Source organism: Typha angustifolia, chromosome 9 (genome assembly GCF_048772165.1).
Source record: "Typha angustifolia cultivar Huaian chromosome 9, ASM4877216v1, whole genome shotgun sequence".
NCBI classification, from domain to species: Eukaryota; Viridiplantae; Streptophyta; class Magnoliopsida; order Poales; family Typhaceae; genus Typha; species Typha angustifolia.
In genome coordinates, this window is record NC_133247.1 from 133,325 (window position 1) to 151,996 (window position 18,672).

An 18,672-nucleotide genomic window follows, 5' to 3' on the forward strand; every position below is an offset into this window, starting at 1 on the left:
TAATTATTTATAATCTTTCAAACTTCCCACTCACATTTAACTATCTAAAATTCTTAGTAACTTCAAATATGTAATTAATCATATTTCCAACTAAAACAAACATATATTAACATAATTTTAAAATAGCAATAACTGCTTATATTATAGCTACTCATGCCTCTCTCATAACTATTTCTCATAAATAACTCAATAATTATAATTTATAATATATTATAAATAGATAATAAACGCTAACCTTAAAGAGGGCCAAAGGAGACAAAATATTATGTTCTCGTATTTTCACAAAGCTCACCTAATACATAATCAAGGATCTAATTCAATGCATATTAAAGAAAAAGGAGAGAGAGAGATTGAAGGGTACTTCATGAACAATAAAGGTGAGGAATTTAGGCCCTCTAATACTTAGAAACTCAATAGCTTTTTCTCACATTTTATTTATTATCTTTTTTTCCACATATGTAAATAATTTTTAGTTTGGAGTCATTATTCAATGGTTTCCCCATTTGATGTAATAATGAGTTATCAATAATCACTGGTTTACATATCTTTGTATTAAAAAAGATATGTATCTTGTGGTGATTTTGAAAACTCAGAAGCGTGCTCTTATTTATATTATATTATATTTTTATTTGAATCATAATAAAAATTATTAGAATAATTTTTATCTATAGCAAATTTGTTTCTGAACATAGATATTTGATTTTCTTAACGGGAAATTAACCGTCTGTTAGCTTTGTTGCTCATGACCGATTGTTTCTTTTTAGTTAGTTGGAAGTGCAGAAGAGAAGAAAGGCGACACAGTGATAATAAACCTCTCAATCTAAAGTCCAGTTGTTTGATTGTGATTTTTATAGTGATAGTAAATAAAGAGTTTGCGATGTTGTGAAAGAAGGGTACTTGAGATCAGAAAACCTTCCTTTTATGTTTGCTTTGAATTTACTTTATTGAGATGTAAATTCAATTTGGCCTTCTATTGTCAATCCACTATATTTCATCAACCTCGGGATCATCTTGTGTTTCATTACCTCCATTGCTCGTTGTCTTAAGGTGGAAAAGAAGATGCTTCACAATCTCATTTAAGTATGTCAACTGTTGAGGATATTATGTGGTGTTGGAAAGCATTATTATCCCATACATGGTGGATGATTACTTTAAAATGTTTGGCTTACAATTACATTCATATGCATGTATATGACTGCAAAGCCACTCGTTTGATCACAACTAGCTTAAAGTAAAGCCTCTTAATTAGGATCAATCATGACCGAGTCAATAAGTAGGAACACGTTGAAGTTATAAGGAGGAAGCTGAAGAAGGGGAAGGTCCTTGACGTTGAATGAACGAATAACACGATCATATTCCAACAACTAAGCCAATGAAAGATCATAGTTAATTAGGAGAGGCTTTTGAGGTAGAAGAGAAATTAATTAAGCTTTCTATCTTGGCAGGCTAGCGAGCGTAAGGGTGACTGTGAGGGGGAGGACGAAGAAGCTAACTTCACAATATTTTCCTCTTTGACTCTTTTGAGTTTTGCTCTAAACGTCCGGGGAAAATATCTTTCCTCTCATATCTAACGCCATTTTCTCCAACAAAATATTTTGTCACAAGTTATCAATTATGTAAAATATTTCATACGCCATTCCTCTATAAATTTGATGATTTATTATCCCGTAAGGCTCTTGTTATCCCCTCTCCCCCCTTGATATTGCTCTTGTTATATCCCTTGCGGGCTATGGATCTTACGCTCACCTTTTTCTTTATCTCTCCCTCTCTCGACTCCGTAAGAAGTAGGAGCAACACTTGTCAGCATATCCCCGACTCCATCTGTTCTATAAATATTCTTTTATCCCGTAATAAGGCTCACTTCATTAATAGCATCTCTAATTAAACTCCAAATCTAGAGATTTACTGTTGGATAAAGTTTCATTCAGGTTTAGAGCCAATTTAATGGATTTAGAGCCCAAATTTAAATTACAATAAAATATTTTTTAAATATCAACCCTACTCTCTAAAAATTTAAGCCACTATTATAAATTATATATATATATATATTTATTTATAATTAAATTATTTAAATTGAGTATATAATTAATTTTACTAATACGTTTTTATTAAAATATTATTATTAAAAATATTTTGTCGAGACCTTTAAAATAAATTTAATATTAAATTATTTTAGAGTTATCTTAAAATTTTTAAACAATGACCCAAATTTATCTTTGTAAACATAAATTATTAAAATACGTCAAGCATAAATAACATCAAATCAAATATATAAAATAATTATATTTTTTTTAATTTTCGTACCTCTGTCATAGTTGTCATTTTGAATCTTAAAAGTGAGCTTCTCTATTTTATATTTTTCCTATACGAAGCGAGGAATTATAGTTTATTTTATCGGCCTCTATATTTTATTTTAAATTTTTTTATTTAAATAATAAATTAAAATTATTTATAAAACTATTGAATATTAGAATTATTTTAAATATCACACAACGAGACTTTTGTAACAATATATTTTTAATAAAAAATATTACTAATAATCTATTAATATATATATATATATATATATAATTAAATACTAAAATATAGAGCCGTGAGGCGGGTTCTAGGCTCTTTATATATTTGGAGCGGCCGATTCTCTCAGAAAGTCTTAATAGTTGGAGTCGTGAGGTGGGCTTGGGGTTAGGTTTTCTCCGTCTCTTCCTCCCCCACCAACCGCAAGCTCTTTAGGGCTATTTTTGGATTTCGATTTAAGTTTCTTTGCTCGCCGCCGCCTCGGATTCGCTTGGTGCAGGTCGGGAACGGCTCGATCTGCTCTTCGGCATGTCGGATCCCGCCTTGCATCAACTGAATCGGAGCCGGAAAGCGATGCCTTTGTGCGATCTCTCGTCACCGACATCAGATCTCCCCTTTCGTCGTAAGATCATATCATCCTCCTCGGTAGACCCTATTGCTCTTGAATGTATTTCTTTCTTTCACGCCTGGATTCCTTTTTCGTTTGATCTGTTAAACACGGCTCTTGATCTACAGTGGGACATCTTGGGTGATTCCTTTGCTGCTTACTGTATCGAATGTTAAGATTATGTATGTGGTCCTTTTCGTTAAAATTAATGATGAGTTACTGGAAATATTGATCCTTATTAGGAATCGAATGTTTTTTAGCTCATCTTGCCCATTTTGAATCTGTGAACTGCTAAAATTGCATGAGATTGCACCACGGGTTACCATATGAAGAACTTCTTGAACAGTTAAGTCTGTTATTGGTAGATCACGTAGCTTCTTATACAGTTGATTCTGTTATTCTGTGCCTTTCTTACCCTGTCTAGACCAGTTTCTTTTATTAGAATTTTCCCATTTGGGAGAGATGCATTTGTTGCCATTCTCCCCCGTTTTTCAGTTATTCTTTCCTTTTTCTTTATCCTTTAAGATGAATTGAGATGAAGTGATACATTCTCTTAGGTATGATATCTGGCCAATTCATCAATTTTTCAAGAGGCTTGATCTCTTCTTTCGTTTGTGAATGAATAAAATTTGTTATTATGCTGCTTAAATAAATTGATAATGTTTAGATGCTTTTTGAGTTTGTGACAACTAGAATAGTTGTTATAAGGAAATGTTAAGTGTATCGTTCAAACTGATGCTTTGTTTAGCGATGCTTCTTCTGTGCTTCAATTTTTATTAAGGTAATATCATGGGTTTGTATAATTTGAGGCTAGGCACTTTCTTTTCCTGCCAATATCTGTAGATAGTACTTAAGAAGTCCACTCATTTCGTTTATATTTAAATGCGTGTAATAGAAATTTCAATTTATCGAAGCCATAGAAGCATCCTTCTTTTTGCTGCCAAATCTTAGTGTAATCCTTATTTTACTTATCATAGTTCTTGTATCATTTGGGGATTATAGTTTTTTTCTTCACATTTTCAGACCAAGCATTGTTGGTCATATTGGTGATTTTTATTGCTCAGCATATTAGCCTGACATGAAGACCAAAACCTAGTTCCCTTTGTTTTGTGCTCTTTTTCACTCAAGTTGATGGCAAGGTGAGTTGTTTCATGTTAGGAAGAATGGGTTAAGAGTAAGATGATCGGGTAAAAAATCACTTAGGCCTTGTTTGCTTTGAGTTCATAGATACTTCTAAACTGGTTCAGGAATTCTTAATTTGGTTCAGTAACTAGATATCTTTTTTATATCTAACGAAGTTCACTTAAAAAAAAAAAATCAAAACTAAGAAACGAAACCGACTAATTAAGTTCAGAGCTTAGCCTTAAACTAAATAAGGCCTTAGTTCCCTTCTTCCTTCACCTTTATTTAACATATTGTGACTTATGAATGGATGCAGGCATATGCACACACACACTGACCCACACCCTCACCTCCATGTTGAGGGAAGATTATCGAGGGCTCTCTAATAACTGCCCTGGTGGGACTAAGACATTCTATAGAAGAAGGATTTGAACTGGAGATATATTCTACGGTGATTTAGCTGGCTTGGTGGAACTTGGCCTGGAGATTGTTCTTCGTCAATTTTTGGCTACCATGTCTTTTTGGTGTTCTGTACCTTTATTCTAGATAAACTTCTCTTCGCAGGTGAGGAGTCCTAAGCAGATATCAAGGAAAGACAAATTATTGGAATATGGAGAAAAGGAAGACAATAGCAATGCCAGCATGTTTAGAATCAGATACATTATATCGTAATATTGATTACTTGCATTATAAATGCAAAATCTGATTTGCTGCTGCTATTAATGTAAATTCTTCTTTTTTAATGTATTCTGAATATAGCTTAGTGGAATCTTTGTTTGGAAATTGGATGTCTGTGTAGGTGACAAGTCATAATGGGCTGGTTGAGTTTGTTAAATTTAGTTTACATTTGGATGACCTCATTCTTGAGATAGATAGAGTTAGATGCTTCTCAGAGATCGAAAAATCTGTTGCCCTGTGAGAGAAAAGAGATCCAAAAGTTGAGTTCCAATGTTCTGTGATTGTCAGTAAGGTGAACTCGGGTTCCTTCTTTCATGTTCAGGTAACTGATTATGGTGAAGACAATGCAATTGCCTGATTGGCACGCTATTTGTGTATCTCTTTCTCTAGTTTGTTCTTGATCTTATCAATAATGAAACGAGGGTTGTTGCTTGCCTCAGCAATTTATATACATGCAACATTCAACCAAATTGATGGCTAAAACTACAAAGCAAATATTAAGTGATTGATTCATCCCGCAGAAATACACGTAATGTATAATTCCGGTCTTCCATACCTTGAAAAGCTAGCAATATCATTAAAAAATAAAAAGCATTTGAGTGTCAAAAACCTAGGTTGATCTAATTTCAGTGTTTCTCTATTACGCTAGACTACAAAAAATGGCTGCTTCTTATTCAGCCTCTGAATCATCGTTCTCACTGTCTAAGTACATCTCTACAGGTTTTCTGCTACTGAGCTCTACATTGTCTCCTTGTCTTCTCTCTTCATCCTCCTTTGATCTCTCTGCTGCTCGTTCAACTGCACTATCGAGCCTACAGCTCACGATGTCCCATGAGACGAGCTTATCCAGGAAGATGGATACATAATCAGCCTTTCGGTTCTGCACATACACAAAAATGTCAGCAGGGTGCTGCATAATAGATTTAGTTATTTCTTCCCTATCATACAGTTGGGACGTGGAAGCTAACCTCATAATCCAGGTAGTAAGCATGCTGCACAGCCACATTAAGTTCGCATTATTACCGTATACTTTGTACAGTTAATAAAATAAGTACATATCTCAGAAGAAGAAGAGAATCACATACCTCCCAAACATCAATTGCTAGTAGTGGCTGCAAGAAGATAATAATCGGGATAAGATCCATTATGGTTGTAAAAGCAGTTGAAGATCAGTACAAAAAAAAAAAAAAACTCTAGTACCATGACTGTGCAGTTGAAGATCGGTAAAATAAAAGAAATAATTTTAGTACTATGACTGTCATAATGCTGGAAACCGTAGATCTCTATGAAAGGAACAGAAAAGTGAGAATAACAACTTGAACTGCCTACCCTAGATTTCTGACAATGCAAGAGTTGCCAGTGAATTTTACAAATTCTAAATCCTGAACCCTAATAAGGCATATTTTCTCTTGCAGTGACTTATACGATCTTATGCATAGGAGGGTTATTTGCATCTCGAGCAACTAAGTATTCTTATAGTGCGTTCTGAAAATTTTAGTACCCTAATTGGCCTTTGAACAAACTCATATGAATTTCTCTAGGTCGTAAAAGGACAAAAGAATGGGATTAAGTTTTCAAGTTATACCATTCGAGCCAAGTTAGATGTGACGTGATTTTCACTATGCATGCATAGAATGTAGGGCAAGCTTATGATAACAAAACAGAGTTGAAAATTTTGCAAATGGGCAGCATAGTACATTAGATAAGAAGAAAAAAGGAGGCTGCAGTCATAACTTACAGAATAATCCCAAAGAAGAGGGTTGATTGCATTTGGAGTCTTTGTTACCACGAGCTTATTGTCCATTTCAGAGGGACGGGGATTAATAGCATTGCCCACATCTAGTCTATTTGCCTTGTCTAAGAAAGCAGAAGTTAATTAGAAATAGTAGTCAAACACAATCCTCAAATTCAAATGTGTGTCCTGAGAAGCCTAGGCACTACTCACACAAAAGCCAAGCCCATCCAGAACCAAATTGCGTCAATGCAGCACTCTTGAGCTCTTTCACAAGTCTATCAAAAGAACCAAAATCTCTCTCTATCAATTCCATAAGTTTGCCAGATGGCTTGCCTCCACCACCTGGTTTCATTGATTGCCAGAAGAAGTCATGATTCCAAATCTGTTGTGAAAATGTCAGTCAAAAAAGAACAAAAAAGAAAGAAAAAAAGAATCAGTTTTCAGCTATACGGAGCAAACAAGAGAATCTAAGGACTACAAATCCCATCAGGCCATGCTAGCCAAGGATCACATTTTTAACAGATCAAGGATCGGATAGCCAAGATGCTACAATATCAGAATAATGTCACCGCGAGGCAAGATGACATGCACCAGTGATGCATCATGAATGAAAATTGAGATAAGAACACCAACTGAGGGTTCAAATGTGTAGACTACATCTGATTTGTCCAAAAACAAACCAACTATGGTATTTGATAGGAAAAAATAATATTCTCAGAGTCAAATCCACAAACACATAACTGGCGGATAAAGGCGAAACATAGGAAAGCGTAGTGGGTCGTCTGAGAATGCCAGGAAAGCACGCACGGGAGGAAGCAAGTAAGAGAGCATTCTCGTTATGAGGTTACCTGAGCAGCGTGGAGGAAGGGAGGAAGGGGATCCCCCTTGTTGTACGATGCCAAGACGACGTCCTCCAAATCCATCCCCTCCAATTCGGTCCCTTCTATAATCCCATTGAGGCTCTCCACATGGCCCCTGTGATGCCTTCTCCAGTGATACTCCAACGTCTCCCGACTCATGTACGGCTCTAAAGAATCCTAAAGAGAAATCAAATTTCCAAAAACAGAACCCACCACCTTAGTAAGAAGAAGAAGAAGAAGAAGAAGAGAGAGAGAGAGAGAGAGAGAGAGAGAGAGAGAGAGAGAGAGAGAGAGAGAGAGAGAGAGAGAGACGAACAAAAGATGGGTCTAGGAGGTTGACATACTAATGGATAAGGAGGCGGCTTCAACTCGAAGTGCGCTCTAATGGGTGCGCAACGCACCTTCTTATGTGATGAAAACCCACCATTACTCTGCTAAAAGAAGAAGAGAAGCAAACATTTAGAAAAAGGAGAAGCAAAGAGGGAAGAGCAGGCAAGGAGCAGAGCTTAAGGCCTTGAGAAAAATAAAGGTAAGAAATGGGGATGGGAGTCAGACCTTGGTATTCCTCCTCCATTGGAATGAAGCTAAGACGGTGGAAGGGCTCAACCCGCAAGCATAGGATGCTCCTTGCATACTTTCTCTCTATTGTTATCCTCTTCGTTCCGCCGCTCCCCCCTTTTCTATTTTCCTATAATGTTTTTGGTAGCCGAAAAGAACACCAAGCGAGAAGACCAAGTCGTCGTTAGTTTATTCTCCAAAAAAAGAAGAAGAAAAGAGAGAGAGAGAGAGAGAGAGAGAGAGAGAGAGAGAGAGATCCATTAATCATGTTAGGGCTTGGCCCGGCCCGGCCCATTTCGAGTATCTGGTATGATCATTAGCATCGGATTTCTTTCATGCCGTAATGGGCCTGGCAAGCAACAATAACTCAGTTACGCCCATGACTGACAGGGAATTTTTTTTTGATGTGAGTTAACTAATAAGTAATACGGACACGGTACTAAAAAGTAGGAACCTACCGTCAGTACATTTTTAAACCGACTGTGGTGAGAGGGTGGTGGGGAAAAGGTGGCAGCGTAACAGTGAGAAGAAGCTAGTGGTGGGGGGAAACGGCGGTGCACTCTTGCTGTCGCGGGGCATAAAAATAGCCAAAAAAGGGTAGCAATATCCAATGATGTCATGCCATGTGGCCTCTGGAGTTTTGTGGTGGAATTCAAAACTTCAAAAATATGAACCCAAACCCCGCGCCTCTAACTCTAATTTCTAAATGCTCAAGCTCAACCCAGCCACCCTCGATGCTAAAGCAATTCCTTACCACGATGACTATATGGGATCTCTACTTTACCTCGAATCCATCCATCCAAATTAATTTAATTAATTGACTTATTCACTTCGCCGGTGGTTTAATTAATTGACTCGTTCACTTCGCCAGGACAAATGCCTGCCTGTTGCCTAGAGATCTGAAGTAATATGTTGACAAATAAAATGGAGGTAGGGTGTCTTCATAAAAAATGACTAATAAAATGGTGGAGCGAAAAAGGATATCCCAGTGGCTTCGCCGTGGGATTAGCTATATAATTCCCAGGATCTTATTTCAATAAGACTTTATTCTCAAAATATATCTATCTCGTGGCTCGTGGCTCGTTGTCTTGTTGTTGTTGCTGCTGCGGCCCATCTCGTTTCTTTCCGGACCATTCCCACCATCCATTCTTCTTCTCGGCTTCTCCCCCCCCCCCCCCCCCCCCCCCCCCCCCCCCCCCCCCCCCCCCCCCAAAGCTACCGTTATCATTTCACTGTTTCCCTCTACAGACAGAGTCGTCGAAAGCTCAGATAGCTTAAAGAAAGTCTCTTTTTTTTTCTCTCTCTCTCTCTCTCTTTCGATCTCTTCTTGTCTAGCTCGCATTCTCCTACTTTTAATTTTTCTTCGTCCAGATCTGTTAAGAGTTAAAGATCTCGTATTTGGTCGCCCAAGAAGAGGATATCGGCTACAAAAATTAACCAGGTCACTCTCTCCCACTCTTCTTTTCTTCAACTACCGATGAAAAATCTTCACTCTTTTTGAACAAGATCCCACATTGTTATCTTTTCTAAAGAATTATCGGCTCTTTTTAGTTTTGTTTTTTTTTTGTACGAAAGAAAAAAATCCTTAATCCCAACAAAAGGAATAAATAACAGTGTTTTCAATACTTTTCATCAGGATGACAGAGATCTTTGGGTCGGGACCATAAATCTAATGCCTTTTTCTTCTTTTCCATATCTTTAATCCGTCTGATAGAAGGTTACCTTTTCGTTTTCGACACTTTTAAAATCTTTATCGCTCCATTTTTTTAATCCACCCCCTCCCCCTCCCCCTCCCCCTCGCTTTTCCGTTTCAGAAATTCTCAAAATAATTTATTCACCGGTTTCAAATTTCAAAATTTAGAACCACGTATAAAAATGAGTGTGAATAGGTTAATTACGACCCTATGCCTACTCACACACACACTTGTATCGTGTATATTAACTAAAGAAACACTCGTTCGTAGTTGACTCTCACGTGCGTTCCTTTTTTCATATATATAAATTACGCTATTCCTGTAGGTCGGACAGAGAGACGCGGAGGGAGGGAGTTATTTTTAGCGACTTGTTAAAAAGAATGAGGAGATTTGCGTGCTGTCGACGCCGGGCCAAAGAAATCAGCTTCGACTTCGCGGAGCAAGAGAGTACGTGCAATCGCAATCTATTATTGCCTATTTTCCTTTACTCTCTCTCTCTCTCTCTCATCCTTCAATTTAATTTCGTCGTCTGGTCTTATTAATTTTGTAATCATCGTGACTCTTCTTTTGGCGTAATTAATTATTATATGTACGGCGTCAATTAAAGTAAGTAACGAAGCCGAAGAAAATTGGGGAAAGGGTTGTTTTATCAATAGAGATCTCGAATCTAAGGCGTAAGAGGGATGGTGCGGTCCAGTCTAGTCCAGTCCTTTTGACAGTGATTGATCGTCCACTTTTGTTCCATTCCATCCATCCAATGGATGCTCGCCGCGTATGTCATTAGTCTTAACATGTCAGGCCCATCGGATTTGTAAATGCTCTCTCATTTTTACAGGAGGAAAGTAGTCTTTTGTGTTTGATGGTGAGGGATGGGGATTAGACGGGAGGCATCTATCTCTACGAGAAATAAGATGTAATGATGCAAGGCTCATGATCATTATCACTGTTTTAATTATAGTGATTATTAAAGAAAAAAGTAACAGGCTCGTAGTGCTGTAGATTTGGTTCAGATGGGGACCTACCCAAGTACGCGCGAGACTTGGCAGACATACATTTACGTGATCATAAGGAACCAAAATTTAAAAATTATTATTATTTTATAGCTGTTTAGAGAGAGAGAGAGAGAGAGAGAGCGCTCTAATCGATCATCTTCTAAATTTCCACAATTTAACTCAAATAAAGAAATAAAAATAAATAAACTGTCGATGATGCAGAAGTAACGGCGTATAATGGCCTGGAGTGCCTCATCACGAACAGTTGTTCATGTGATGATGAGAGTGGTCTTAGTGGAATGACCGGAACGGATGGTTGTGTCACCGCCGATTCCATCGACGATGAAGCCTCAAGCTGCTCCTCCAGCAAAGACGCCTGTGCTTCTTCTTCCTTCTCTCAATGCATGTCGTCGAGCAAGCAGGAGCAGGAGCAGGAGCAGGAGCAGGAGAAGGAGGATCCCATAATTGATGCTTGGGAGACTCCGCAGAGCGTTCATAGTCATGGTGTTAAAGGGAAGGCACCCATCACGTACAACACAATGAAGGACTCGGAATATGTCGAAGCCATGAAAGAGAAGTTTACGAAGCTCTTGCTTGGTGAAGATGTTTCAGGAGGATCCAAAGGGATCAGTACTGCTCTTGCAATATCCAAAGCCATAACAAACCTCTCAGGTATTGGTCATCCTTCTATGTATCTTTAGCAGAGGCAGTCTGATATATTAAATAATACCGACTGCTGCTCCTCTTTTCAGCTACTGTTTTCGGGGAATTGTGGAAATTGGAGCCCTTATGTGAAGCGAAGAAGAGCAAGTGGCAACGGGAAATGGGCTGGTTGCTCTCTCCTATCAACTACATGATTGAGCTGGTTCCTGCAAAGCAAAATGGGAATAATGGCCGGATGTTGGAGGTAGCAAATTCTTCGGAAATACATATTGACAATGAATAAGAATCTCATCCTGAGAAAGATATTTTACCTCGTATCTTTTCTGCAGATAATGACCCCGAAAGCTCGAGCTGATGTTCACATGAATCTTCCTGCACTTCAAAAGCTAGATTCCATGCTTATTGTAAGCTATAAGTTATCATATAACTAAAACCTTATGATTGTTAATCATCCTATTATCTCGCGTTCAATTTTCCTTGAATACTCTCTCTCTCTCTCTGGTAAGTCTTCTAGATGCCAATGGAGAATGCAATTTGTGCAGAATGTGCTGGACTCGATGGTGGACACTGAGTTCTGGTATGCAGAGTGTGGTAGCCGAGCTGAAGGAGAGAGACACAATTTTGGTTCAAAGCAGAGCAGGAAATGGTGGCTCCCATCCCCGCGAGTACCCGAGTCAGGCCTCTCCCTTTCTCAACGAAAATGTCTTGGTTTTCAGGCAAAACTTGTTCACCAAGTCCTCAAGGCTGCCAAATCAATCAATGAACAAGCCTTACTCCAGATGCCCATTCCTGCTGCTGTCCAGGATGCCCTTCCAAAGGCAAGTAACCATCTCCCATATGTATCTCTTAAAGGTTCTTCATACCAGTGTTTCCTTTATAAGTTTAGGTGGAAGATGCAAAGCTCGATGAGAGTATTAGTAAACTGATGCTCTGTTTTATTAACTTAAATTGCTCGCATGAACTTTACAGTCAGGCAAAGCTAGCTTGGGTGAAGCCATGTACCAGGCTATAATTGCAGAATCTAGATCAGTCCATGAAATATTGCTTTCTTTGAATCTTAGAAATGAACACAATGTCCTTGAGACTGTAAACAGATTGGAAGGGGCATCGTTTGCATGGAAACAGAGACTTTACGGTGAGACGAACAAGAGATCACCATGGTACTATGTAAAGGATAATGGATCAAAATATGAAAAGATGTCACTGTATGTTGAAAGGGTCGAAGCACTTCTGCATCTTCTGAAGACGAGATTTCCAAATCTTTCTCCAACTTTTATTGATGTCACCAAAGTCCAATACAACAAGGTAAGCACATTTTTTTTATTCCAGTAAGATCTCCTTGTGTGACAGTAAAATGAATGCAACAATAGCTTTGGCTTTGTCAGTTAGGTTTTGCGTTTGAATAAATTTAGCAGGAACTATATGCAATCCCTTTTATCTTTAGATACCCATTTACTTTTGCGAAAGTGCTACTACTACATATGATGAAAGCATTTTTATTTTTTATTTTTATGTTAGACTAACAAAACGTCTGCTGTCTCTAATGTTGATTTCTCTTCTTTGTAGGACATTGGACATTCCATCATAGAAGCTTACTCCAGGGTTATTGTTGGTGTGTCATTCAGTATATTGTCAAGGATAGGAGACATCTTGCTAGAGGATGACTTGAAGAAGCCTACCACTCCCATTGCCTCTCTCAAATTTGACCTCTCGTCAAATGTATATCTCGCGGGCATCACTGAAACTCCACCTGGTCAGATCAGGCGGTGTCTCCTTGATCAGATGAACCTGGTAGATAAGACGACCATTGCTTCCCTGGATTACAAATCCAAAACGATCATGGCATCCCCAGGCAGCCAATCCAGAAGTAGAGCTTTGGTGTCATGGAAGGGAAGATGGTATTGACAGCGCTTCCGTTTAGTTCTCTCTAATGTAGCAATATAATCTGTGCGGCAATCCCAACTTACGACCCCCTATTATAGAACCCTATTATAGAAATAGTTAAAGAGGCCATTGCATTCTCTTTCTCTGTAGAATAATGCTTCTTGGAAACAAATACTTTTGATCTGATCTCAATCACTATACTGTTCCTTTGTTGGCGTTGCACGGGGACAACGACGATAAAATTACCATTTATTGCCGACTCAGAAATGATGGCGCTCTGCTGGGCCGACCTATGATGCTACTACTATTTATCTATATATTTTGTTGATCAAATACTCACGATTGCACCATTGCTGATCAATTTAACGCTAGATCTGCACGAATACCGAAAGTGGACAAGGAAACAAATACCGAAAGTGGCGAAGAAGTTTATTCTAGATCCAGTTCCAAAAATCATAGTATCATTTTCATCTCTCCACATGCGTAATTTTCTTAGATGAAGACTGCATCAATTTCATAATATAGGGTGATCGCAATGAGGATTTACACGTAATATGACCAGGAGATCCCATGGCCACAAGGAAATACATTCTGTAATAAGTGTGCATGACCAAAAAATAATGATCCTGGAAAGAAATCTGCAAATTCCCCATAAAGATTGTGAGGCAGAAGTCATTGTAGAATGTGTTCTGCAACATCAGCATCCTGCATCAACTTCAGCTGAGCTTTCCTGAATTTGACGCATCTGATCTACAAACATCGCCACGACAAAGCGGGCAAACCCTACAGAAAGCACACGCAAGTTAACTTGGCAATAAGCTGGCATATGGTTGCAGAATTGGGCGAGAAAAGGGAAGAACAAATCTTAGCATTAAATAGAATATATTCGTTCAAATTGTCTGCATGGAAGAAATATCTACATGAAGATGACAAATTGTTGTCAAATGCAACAGGATTTCCAGATTAAACTGATGATTATAAGGTAATTACAGAGAACCACGGGTGAAGTAGCTTTAACTTGTCATGGAAGCTAGACATTAGCCATTATATAGAAGGATAGCATATTGTGGTCAAAAGCAATAAATGATCTTGTAAATGAGATCCGAAAGCTATATGCAGCCATCATTATTGACGACTAGTAAAAGCTGAGGCATCATAGTGAAGACTATATACTTTAGAATGCCATGATTTTGAGCACCTAGGTCCATATTAAGGAAAGAAAAGAATCTATGACGTTTTGACTTTGATGATATGTCTTCATGATGCTTACTTTCTCATAATTATTGCATAGACGTGTTCTATTCAGATATGTAGAGATCATTGCTGCCACTAGAATCTGTTTTTTTTCCCCCTATTAGTCTACTTTTCTGGGGAACAATTGAACTAAAAGAAAAGCTGCACCAATATATAAAAAAACCCAAGGAAAAATATATCAATCGAGGAAGACTTATTCAAATGGATATGTTGAAAAAAATACCTATGAATCTCTTTCAACCATTTATCTATACATGTTAGATGAAATTCATGATTGCAGGGCAGTATTCGCAGGCGATCTCCTTCTTCATACTCGACAAGACAAACATAGCACCTGCAGATAAAAACGCTGTCAATAAAAACTTAGATATTGGAAAGATAAGGGTTTCAAATGCAACTGATAAATGGTGGATTCTACAGATAAAACTGAAGTTAACATAGTAAACAAAAACAGAGACAAAAAATAAGTTTCAATGAGCGATTCAGTGGAATCTAACAAAACCTAAGTAGAATAACTGTTTACACCAATATAAGTAACTAATTTTATATGACATGCATATGAAAATATTGCAAATTACACTATATTAATGTCTTACTACTGCAAGATGTCCATAAAAAGACATGAGCATCCCAATCCTCTCATAATTTACTGACCAAGCAAATAAATCATAACCTAGTAGACAGATTTTGAATTTGGTTTCATTACTTTTGTTTTGGCTATCAAAAAAGATTTGGCATTCCAATGAGAAGAAGTCCATGCGAGACAATGCAATCCCATGAAGCATTTTTATTGGAAGATCTAATTCTCCAATCTTTATTACCCAACCTAGAGGTAAAGTTGTGTGGAGCTTCAAGCACAAGGCCACTGTCTATCATGAAACTCAGCACTAGCAAATGTTCTGAGATCTAGGCCCTTGACATCCCAACGTACAAGTGCAGGTAAGCAGCATCATGGAAATATGTTCTTATGTGCCAGTTACAAGGAATTGTCAGAGATGGATTATTCACTGGTAATATCCTTGTTCCCATGTCACACACTGTAATTCCCTGCAGAAACAATAAGTTCCAAAAAGCAAATAACGCAGAAGGTATTGTACAGCTTCTTTGAATTTTGGATTCTCCATAATTAAACTTGGCCATATCACCTACCAGATCACAAACCTGACATTGCACAACTATTGCCATTATGGGATAATCTTTGTTGTTATATGCATGATTATCTACATACAATACATGTGCAGCATATATCATCAAAATATATGCCTGCATGACAAACAACAAGAAGACTTATAGAAGAGCAAGCATTAGTTCATGTCATCTCATAAGCCCATCTCAACAAAAAAGTAATGCCCATGCACAGAGAAGCTTTATACATATATGTAGAAGCTTCACATCAAAGCTGGGAGTTACTTACTGAGCAGCCTCATCGATTTGGTGTTTTGCTTTTATATATACTTTCACAGGTAAGCATTCTACGACCTCCTCTGGAGCAGGAACAGATCCAATAGAGGAAAAGGATGGCCTCGAAGCTAAAACCACAGACTGCTGATGGATTTCATCCAAAACCTACATAAGATATCAATAAAAGTAAATCTAACATCAAGCAAGCAAACTAGATGACCAAGAAATATGATACAACAAGTTTGCAGCCAAAATTTCTCGGTACCTCAAAAAGAGCTTCTGCCAACATAACAATTCTTGAAATGCTAGCTCCTGTGCTTGCATGGTCATCAGAATTGCCAGCACGGTTACCTGTTGTGCATGTACAGCGACCTGTTCGGTGTTGACCCGATAATATACATGATCTATCATGATCCGACAAATTGTCAAATCTGCTACCCAATCTCTGAAGAGCACGGACCTGCTAATAGAAGTTATTCTTCACGGAAAACATAAAGAGTAGAAAGCAAATCAAATCTATTACCTGAGATCTTATTCTCCTTCTTCTTTCAAGGAAGGCTGAGGTGTGCTCCAATACATCCCGATTACTGGCTTCTCTATGCTGCAGGGTTTCTGAGGAATTACCTTCATTTCTGTCCATAGAACTAGCGCTTCGGTACAGTCGGCTACCTAAAGAATCTGAATGCGATTCAGTTATTGTGGTTGAAGAAGATGTAGGTCTTCTTGTCCCACTCAAGATTCTTCTTGCACTAGCCTGCTGAGTAGAATGCACAGATGAAACATCTAGAAGTGCAGGAGTGAATAATCCCTCGGAAAATGGAGTTCTCCTGAGAACTCTATCACGAAATCTTCCAACACTTAGTGTTCGGCTGAAGCGCACATTACCATCTAAAGGTTCTTGGGTTCCATGCCGCCTGAAAGAATGTCCAACTTCAGAATTCTCAATGCCTACCCGATTCCTGCAGGCAGTGGGAGTAGTTGTAGACTCAGCTCTTACATTAGCTCTAATAACATTCTGAGAAGAACCAGTTCCAACAGCGGCATAGTCTTGAGTACCATTTCCATCTAAAGACCTATCAGAACCACCACCATTGCCCCTCGTAATAGGGAAGCCAGCTGAGAAGAGAGAATGGGCCGCTGATGACCCCAAACTAACAGCTTTATTTAACTTAAAACCAATACCATCTGGAATAAACCCAAAACGTGATCTCATCCTGCTAGCTGAACTTGTTGATTGGTTAATAGAAGGCAAGGTGCCAGAGCTGCTGCTGCTGATGACACCTAAATGGTTCTGTACTGTATCATCTTGGTCTTCTTCACTTTGTTCACCATCTGCAGATGTCAATGCAGGCATTCCACCTTGAGCACGTTGATTTTTTTGACAACTTCCATGATTTCCTCCAACAGATTCACTATTGACTTCAGCTGTACAGGTGACAGCTCTTGACCTCTTAATCTGTTGTTTCTGAAACTGACATAGGAAAAGCAGACAGTTATGGATCAACCACGCATACAATATGTTTAACTTGATTGTGTATTCGTCAATCATCAAACAACAACTAGTAAAAGACATTCCAATTGGATGTACCAGAAAGTTGCCTTTCTTTCCCTAATTTATGGATCTACTTCGCCGGGGATTGGACTAAGACAAATAGTTTAAAGAATATATTGACTTCACTGGAAGACAATGGAAAATTATGAAATCTGAGTTTGTCCCCCGAGGTAATTTGGTGAATGCCCATGAATACACCAACAAAATATTATACAGCCTTGCAACCGATCGATTCAGGGACCAAAAGACATGGAAGCAGATAAAGAAAGGAGAGAGCACCACTACCTCTAGCACACCATTACTGAGGAACCAATCTTTATGCAACAAGAAGCCAAGAGGGCATCATAAACACAAAGATATAAACAGATAAAAAAGTTAAGCCAGTCAAGTAGAAGAGGCAAAAGATCCCGACTTCTCTAAATATGCAAACTTCGGCGTTAGCAACACAATGAACTCAAATAAAATCCAGCATTTAGAAAACCAATCAGCAAAAACCATAAACCAGAAGCAGAAACACCACCTGCTCGCGAAAGGGATCGGAATGGGAGCCAAAGCAAGGAGAACTGAAAACCCTCGCCATTCTCGCTCTCGCCTTCCGCGCTCCACCGGAGGATGAAGCATCCTTGCTACTCCCCGATCCCATCTACCGTATTCCTCTCTCAGACCTACCAATGCGGCTGCGATCCACCCAACTCCATCCCGATCCCTATCGAAGCCCTAACGCGACGCCTTCCGAATGCGGCAAAGAGCAAGAGGGTCACCGGTGGATCGATTCTATAAACATTTGTTTAACAATTTCGGGGAGTACTCATTTGCCTTTATCGGATTCCGCGATGAAGCTGATTTGTTTACTAGTGTTCTTGAAGCACTACAGAGAAGGAGACAGAGCTCGTTGCAGTGGCGGTACGTTCGCACCTCTATCGCCCTGCAAGTGGGTTCCGAAAGGAGGACGATCCGCTGATGCCTTCAGATGGAGGAACTTCAAATGTTGGATGTGACTCTGGAACACGTGTATTGATGTCAGGTAGATTCGACGCTTTTATTGTTGTGAGTGGGGCAGCGGATCTGGAGATCGACTCCTCCGATTAACGCGGTTTAGTTTGTTTGGTGAAACCTGATTGGCCAGTATCAATGGAATTATTATAGAGTGCTAAAATTTTTGAATAAGAGGATCTCGAGTAAAAGGATCCATTGAATTTATTTTTTTAAAATAAATTAAAAAATAAACAAATCCAGCAAGAATATAAATCATAATTATAGTTGGTGTTAATTATATCATATGATCATCTATTTAAGAATTCGAAATTCATCTCCTTGCTAAATGACGTCTCTCGTTTTCTTTTTCTAAAGTCTTGGGTCTACCATGTTTATCTCTTT

The 18,672-nt window shown here is 38.4% G+C and overlaps 3 protein-coding genes and 1 long non-coding RNA gene across 8 annotated transcripts; 2 read left to right on the forward strand and 2 right to left on the reverse strand.

Annotated features, from left to right (window-relative positions):
- Window positions 1–2,649: 2,649 nt before the first annotated feature.
- LOC140767618 (uncharacterized) lies at window positions 2,650–4,807 on the forward strand. Its single transcript, XR_012105597.1, has 2 exons — window positions 2,650–2,917; window positions 4,341–4,807. It is a non-coding gene; the product is annotated as an uncharacterized lncRNA (long non-coding RNA).
- Window positions 4,808–5,186: 379 nt separating this feature from the next.
- LOC140767129 (superoxide dismutase [Fe], chloroplastic) lies at window positions 5,187–8,016 on the reverse strand. 2 transcript variants are annotated; one of them, XM_073106933.1, is made up of 8 exons: window positions 7,853–8,016; window positions 7,642–7,728; window positions 7,286–7,474; window positions 6,648–6,819; window positions 6,441–6,559; window positions 5,788–5,814; window positions 5,671–5,694; window positions 5,187–5,582 (listed from the first exon to the last, which is right to left on the reverse strand). In XM_073106933.1, the coding sequence occupies exons 1-8, from the start codon at window positions 7,928–7,930 to the stop codon at window positions 5,373–5,375; spliced, it is 906 nt and encodes a 301-aa protein (XP_072963034.1). In that variant the 5' UTR covers window positions 7,931–8,016; the 3' UTR covers window positions 5,187–5,372. The 2 variants fall into 2 exon arrangements, with proteins under 2 accessions (XP_072963034.1, XP_072963033.1); XM_073106932.1 differs by having other exon boundaries at window positions 7,642–7,731.
- Window positions 8,017–9,078: 1,062 nt separating this feature from the next.
- Window positions 9,079–13,297, forward strand: LOC140766540 (rop guanine nucleotide exchange factor 14-like). 2 transcript variants are annotated; one of them, XM_073105936.1, is made up of 8 exons: window positions 9,079–9,296; window positions 9,875–9,996; window positions 10,764–11,213; window positions 11,294–11,448; window positions 11,534–11,608; window positions 11,711–12,026; window positions 12,178–12,509; window positions 12,771–13,297. In XM_073105936.1, the coding sequence occupies exons 2-8, from the start codon at window positions 9,930–9,932 to the stop codon at window positions 13,107–13,109; spliced, it is 1,734 nt and encodes a 577-aa protein (XP_072962037.1). In that variant the 5' UTR covers window positions 9,079–9,296; window positions 9,875–9,929; the 3' UTR covers window positions 13,110–13,297. The 2 variants fall into 2 exon arrangements, with proteins under 2 accessions (XP_072962037.1, XP_072962038.1); XM_073105937.1 differs by having other exon boundaries at window positions 9,080–9,296; window positions 11,747–12,026.
- Window positions 13,298–13,496: 199 nt separating this feature from the next.
- LOC140767821 (uncharacterized) lies at window positions 13,497–18,255 on the reverse strand. Of its 3 annotated transcripts, none has more exons than XM_073107890.1 (6): window positions 17,816–18,255; window positions 16,267–17,214; window positions 16,009–16,188; window positions 15,757–15,908; window positions 14,566–14,676; window positions 13,497–13,871 (listed from the first exon to the last, which is right to left on the reverse strand). In XM_073107890.1, the coding sequence occupies exons 1-6, from the start codon at window positions 17,936–17,938 to the stop codon at window positions 13,805–13,807; spliced, it is 1,581 nt and encodes a 526-aa protein (XP_072963991.1). In that variant the 5' UTR covers window positions 17,939–18,255; the 3' UTR covers window positions 13,497–13,804. The 3 variants fall into 3 exon arrangements, with proteins under 3 accessions (XP_072963991.1, XP_072963990.1, XP_072963989.1); XM_073107889.1 differs by having other exon boundaries at window positions 16,009–16,203; window positions 16,267–17,208; window positions 17,816–18,254; XM_073107888.1 differs by having other exon boundaries at window positions 16,009–16,203; window positions 17,816–18,251.
- Window positions 18,256–18,672: the final 417 nt, after the last annotated feature.